The 6,304-nt window shown below is 40.6% G+C and overlaps 1 protein-coding gene across 1 annotated transcript in view; it reads left to right on the top strand.

Annotated features, from left to right (window-relative positions):
* The first annotated feature begins 840 nt into the window (after positions 1-840).
* LOC308619061 (uncharacterized protein) overlaps positions 841-6,304 on the top strand; it is a 28,547-nt gene continuing 23,083 nt past the window's right edge. The window contains exons 1-3 of the mRNA XM_081237570.1: positions 841-913; positions 2,058-2,116; positions 4,062-4,188. Of these exons, the coding sequence (XP_081093696.1) occupies positions 2,102-2,116; positions 4,062-4,188 (142 nt within the window). The 5' untranslated portion in view covers positions 841-913; positions 2,058-2,101. The remainder of the gene's footprint in view (positions 914-2,057; positions 2,117-4,061; positions 4,189-6,304) is intronic.

Below are 6,304 nucleotides of genomic sequence, written 5' to 3'. Positions count from 1 at the left end.
CCTTGAGGAGGAACCAGGTCCCTGTTTTATAGCTGCACTATTGTTTCTCGACTGCTCCTCTTTGCTTCTGCATTCCCTCCCTTCCCTGGTTAGTAACTGTTTGAATCTGTCCTTTGGAACTCAGCGATGGTCTAGGAGCTGAAACCTTTTTCCTACAAAGATGCAAGCGACAGGGAAAGGCTTTTGTATCCAGAAGAGCCCTGTAGCGTCCTGCTTGGTTTCAAAATTGCAGTAAATGAAAAAAAAGTCTGTCCCATTATGACTAAACCAGTGAACTCACTTTTGAGAAAATACGCTATTTGTTTATCACAAAGGACGCCCCCTTGATGCCAAGTAGGTTAATTAATACAGAGACGGAAAATTCTATTCCATTAGGAAGATATTTTCTCGGGACTATCAGGATCTAGCAATCTGGAGAATCTGATATCAGTCATGACCTTTACATGCTTGCCTTGGTACACCCACATAGGCCAGGAACCACAGTGCGGAGAAACACCCAATCCGGGGTCTCGGAGAACCCAGGACCACGGAACAAGCATTTCCCCCGTATTTCTACTCTGCTGCAATAAATTGATTGCTCTGTTCAAGACACCCCAGGGCGCGGGGAGCGACGGGAAATGTAGTCTTTCTCCCTCCACAGCCCTCCTGGTTTCTGGGGCCTCCTCTGCGCCTGTGCAACATAGGCCCCGCCTCATCCCTTCCGCCCTCACAGGCCTCGTGGTGTGAAGTACCTGGAGCTTCGGCCCTCGCAGGTGCGGGATCTGTACTTGGGGGACGGGGACTTCGTGTGGCCTGGAGCTTTGCTGAGAGCGGAGTTCTTGTGGCGGGGGCGGAAGTGGTACGTCTCGGGCCGCCTTCTGGTCCAGGCGGGACCGCAGTGCCCGGGTCTGGCCTGGATCTCGGCCCTGGGAAGGTGGGTGGGGCGATCCCGGTTCGGGCCTTGTGGTCTCGGGAGCAGGTGGAGCTGAGACCCGTTAGGAGCGGGGACGGTGCGTGTGGGGCTGGAATGCCCGGCCCGGCCTGCATCTGACGGGGGGACGCCGGGGCGGACAGTGGGAGGAAAAGCGCGGTGGTCACGCTGGCCGTGAGCGGGCCAGAAAGCGCGGGCGGAGGGTGTGCTAGGCAGCCCTGCTCTGGAGCGGGAGAGACCCGGTCAGTTACAGCCGTGTCACAGGTACTGTGGGCGGGAGAAGTAACCTGGGGACGAGTCAGGTCTGCAAAGGAGGCTATGCATAATGCCTGCTTCATGGCGTTGTTCTGAGAATTCGATGTGCTGTCTTTTGGAAAAAGAGCAAAGTGCCAGGTACTAACCGCCGAAAAAGTGATAATAGATGTTATTTAGAAGACACTTTGTTCTTTTCCTTGGGTGGTTTACATAAGCCTCCCAATTACCTCGTAATAGCGGTATGAGCATCTGCATTAAACACACGTTAAGCAGAAAGCAGATCTGAGTCTCAGGGTGGTGAGGTGGTCCTGAGTTTGAGAGCGCCGGTGACTTCTCCAGGCTCACCCGGATTGTGACAGAGCCAGGAGTCGAACAGTCATTCATACCGTTCAGTCATCAGAAGAAACTTATCAAGAGTCCCTTTTGAGAAACTGCAGCCCACTTCAATAATGTTTTTAAAAATTGTCTTAAAGCTTGCCATCCTTTTTACTGGGCTTCCTGTGGATTTTCTAACTCCAGGGGTAAACAATATTGCTAGGCAAACAAAGTAAGGATGCAGGCTGTGTCTTTTCTTCTACTGTTAATTTTAATGAAACATGTCGTCCTTTGGTGTATTTTAGTCTGTTAGTTTTTTGTTTGTATTGTTTAAATTAGTAAAAAAATTATTTTTACCAACTGAGAAGTGGTAGGTTTAAGCCCCATGATCATTTCAAACTGGAAAATGGACAAGTGGTGCTTCCACAGGGTACTTCCCTTGCCTTTTCAAGGGCCAAAGTGAGTCCTTAGGGAGGCTGCCCCTCAGCTGGGCTGCTGATGTGATTGGGAGGTGAATGTAGAAACTATAAGGCAGGCCAGGTGTCCTGACCTTTTCCTCTTTCTGTCCCCGCCCCAGCTGAATCTTCACCATCCTCTACACTCTCCCAAGACCTACTGAAAATGAACATATCTGAGGTGAGCTCTTTATTCATCCCCCTGTTACTGGTATGATGGATTCAGCTCTTGATTTCAGATTGCTCTCAGATTGTGTTACACATCTTTTATCAGTGTAAGTTATTTCCCTTTTATAATCAGTTTTACTTGGGTCATGAATATACCCTGAATTACATCGAATACCTTTTTGTATCTATTGGAGTAAAGCTATAACTTATTTTTTTTAATCTCCAAATATTAGAGGTAGCAGATAGCTTAAATGGATTTTAGAATGTTAACTTACTCTTGAATTCTTGTATAGACCCTACTTGATAATGGGTGTGAGCCTTTATTTTTTTGGTTTTAAATTTGTAACCGACATCTTTTTGCTATTATCCTATTTGAACTTTTATTCTGTATTCACACACTACATTAGCCTATAATTTTGTTTTCTTATGTCCTTGACTAACTGTGGTATCTTGGTTGTATTAGTCTTTGGGGCTCTTTGTGCTCTTTTCTCCTTTCCTCTCCTTTCCCTTCCCCCTTCCTTCTTTTATCCTTTCTCTCTCTCTCCGTCTATTTCATATGAGAAAATCATCTGTTATAGACTTCCTGAAACTCACCTCTAAAACTGGACTTTGTGAGTACATCTGCTTTTTGTGTGTTGATGTAGATTACTGAGTCACTTTATTTAAACAGTCATGGATCTAGTCTGGTTTTCTATTTTTTTATTATTTTCAGAGAAAATTGTACATTTTTGTCTGTTTTTAAAATGTATTTTCATGACCTTGTTGATAGTTTTCTCTTATATTTGTTGTTACATCAATAATTTCTGTTTTCATATATTTAAACTTTCTACTTAACACAGGGAATGCTGATCAGAAAACAGCCAAATGTGTTAATGGGTTGGCCCTGTCATAAATCTAGAATTTCAGAGTCTGCTGTTGGGCTTGGAAATTTGTACTGGTAGTATATTTTAAATACTGAGTTGAGGGAGCATGCACTCAACCATTTTGCTGGTTCCAACTTCAGTACACCAGCTGTCAATTTCTTTTTTAGATAGGTGATATATTCATGTGACTCTAAAATCTAAACAGAAAGCATATTCATTGAGGTCTTGATCAGTTTGAATTAATTGTTTTTTGTGGTGCAAAGTATGAATCAAGGTTATTGTTATTATTTTTTGTCTAATGGAGTTTTTTAGTCTAACATGATTTGTGTCAGAATATACTTTCTCCATTGAATTGCCGAGACACCTAAATTAAAGGAATGTGTGTGTGCATTATGTGTGTATATATCATTTTTAGACTTTTTCTTTTGATCTCTGTGTTTCATTTTCATTAATATCACACACTTTCTTTGTCTTAAGCTCTATGGTATGTCTTGAAATAAAGTAATATCAGTCCTCCAACTTTGTTCTTTTTCAAAACTGTTTTCATATTCTAGGTTGTTTGCTTTCTATGTAAATACTAGAATTAACTTGTGATTCTAAAAATCCTGGTAAGCTTTTGATTATGATTTCATTGAATCTATAGATTTCTTTGTGGAGAACTGATAATCTCCATCATACTGAATCTCCTAATCTATGAATTCAATATTTAACTCTGTTTACTAGGTTGTTTAGAGAATTTTGAGCTGAGAAAAGACATGACCTGACTTATAATTTAATAATAACTCTGAGAGTGGGCTCTAGTGAGACAGTGGTGGAAATAAATGATGTAGCAGGACTTTCAGTAATCTTTTCAAGAAATGGTGATGTTAGCAGTTGTACTTTGAAGTGATCAAATTTTGGATGGAATTTAAAGGCAGAGCCAAAACTATGAAAATGCCTGCTTCCCGACGACATCACAGATAATGTGTGTACTGTCAGATATTTTTGATTTTTCATAATGTGAAAAAATTTCAGTTTTCATCTTACATTCCAAAGGTATTATCCATGTCACCTAATTTTGAATTCTTCAGATTGATGAGAAATGTGCTTTCACAGACATCAGTGTCATTCAAGGACGTGACTGTGGAGTTTTCCCTGGAGGAGTGGCAGTGTATGAGCTCTGCTCAGAGGACCCTGTACAGAGATGTGATGCTGGAGAACTACAGCCACCTTGTCTCATTGGGTGAGCCTACTTTATCATGTGACTGCCTACAGTGTATTTGATTTTCTGTTTCTTCTCCTGTTTTTTAAAAAATCATCTATATTGAGGTATAATTAACAGAAAATAAAATTCAACAAGTTTCTATGTATAATTCAGTGACTTTTGAAAAATGTGTACGGCTATACCACCAAAATCATACAGATATTTCCATCATGTGAAAATTTTCCTTATGGCCTTTCTCAGTCAGTCCTCTCTTCCCACCCATTTTATAATAATCACTGATCCTCTTTCTATTTCAATACTTTTGACTTTTTTGAAAATTCATATCAATGGAATCACACTTTATATACTGTCTGTATGGCTTCTTTCCCTTAGCATAATTCTTTGGAGATTCATGGATATTGTTGTGTGTGTCTGTATTTATTCTTTATAGTGATGAGTAATGTCTTGTTCGATGGCGTGTATTTTCAGTTGTTGATAAGACATGAGGTCCTCTTTGCTTTGGTGCTATCATAAGTAAAGGTGCTATGAATATTTAAGTCCAAGTCTGTGTGTGGCTATGTTTTCATACCTTTGTGTAAAGACCCTAGTTGTTGTTTCCTGGGTCTTATGGCAAGTACTTATACCTACAGGAATACTTGGTTTTATTGTACTTTACTTTATTAGGCTTCTCAGCTGTTACTTTGTTTTACAAATGGAAAGTTTGTGGCAGCCCCTTGGGTCCAACCATGTCTATTGCTGCCAGTTTTCAAACAGCATTTGCTCACTTTGTGTCTCTGTGTCATGTTTTCGTAATTCTCACAACGTTTCAAACTCTTTCATTATTATACTTGTTATGATGATCTGTTGTAATTGTTTTGGGGCACCATGAATTGCACCTGTATGAGATGGCAAACTTGATTGATAAATATGTGTGTGTTTTGACTGCTCCGCTGACTGGCCATTCCCCCATCTCTCTCTTTCTCTTCAGGCCTCCTATTTCCTGAGACATAATAATATTGAAATTAGGCCAATTAATAACCCTACAATGGCTTGTAAGTGTTCAAATGAAAGGAAGAGTTACATGCCACTTAACTTTAAATTAAAAAATAGACATTATTAGTAAGGAAGGCATGTTGAAAGCCGAGATATACTGAAAGCTAGGCTGATCGCACCAGTTAGCCAAGTTGTGAATGCAAAAGAAAAGTTCTTGAAGGAAAATTAAAGTGATAACTCGAGTGAACACATGAATGATAAGAAAGTGAAACAGCCTGATTACTGATATGGAGAATATTTTAGTGTCCTGGATAAAAGGTCAAACAACATTCCCTTAAGCCAAAGTGTAATCCAGGGCAAGGTCCTAACTCTCTTCAATTCTGTAAAGGCTGAGAGAGGCAAGCAACCTGCAGAAGAGTTTGAATCTATTATAGGTTGGTTCATGAGGGTTAAGGAAAGAAGCCATCTCTATAAGATGAACATGCAAGGGGGAGCAGCAAGTGCTGATGGAAAAGCTGCAGCAAGTTATCCAGAAGATCTAGTTAAGATGATTAATGAAGGTGGCTACATGACGCAACAGAGCTTTAGTGTAGATGAAATACTCTTCTATTGGAAAAGATGCCATCTAAGACTTTCATACGTAGAGAGGAGAAGTCAATGCCAGGCTTCAAAGCTTCAAGGACTCTCTTGTTGCGAGCTAATGCAGCTGGTGACTTTAATTTGAATCCAGGGCTCATTTACCATTCCAGAAATTCTAGGGGCCTTAGGAATTATGCTGAATTTACTTTGCCTGTGCTCTGGAAATGGAACAACAAAGCCTGGATGACAGCACATATGTTGACAATATGATTGACTGAGTATTTTAAGCCTATTGTTAGACCTACTGCTCAGAAAAAAGATTTCTTTCAAAACATGCTCATTGATTATGCACCTGGTCACTCAAGAGCTCTCTGTTGGAGATGTACGATGTGATTAGTATATTTATGCTTGCTAACACAACATCCATTCTGCAGCCCATGTGTTGAGTTGTTTTGGCTTTCAAGTCTTATTATTTAAAAAATATATTTTGTAAAGCTATGGCTGCCATAGATATTGATTCCTCTGTGGGTCTGGGCAAAGTCAATTGAGAACCTTCTGGAAAGGACTGACCATTCTAGATGCC

The sequence above is a fragment of the Mesoplodon bidens genome (genome assembly GCF_964165515.1).
Source record: "Mesoplodon bidens genome assembly, chromosome: 6".
Lineage (NCBI taxonomy): Eukaryota > Metazoa > Chordata > Mammalia > Artiodactyla > Ziphiidae > Mesoplodon > Mesoplodon bidens.
This window is presented reverse-complemented; position numbering and strand designations above follow the sequence as displayed.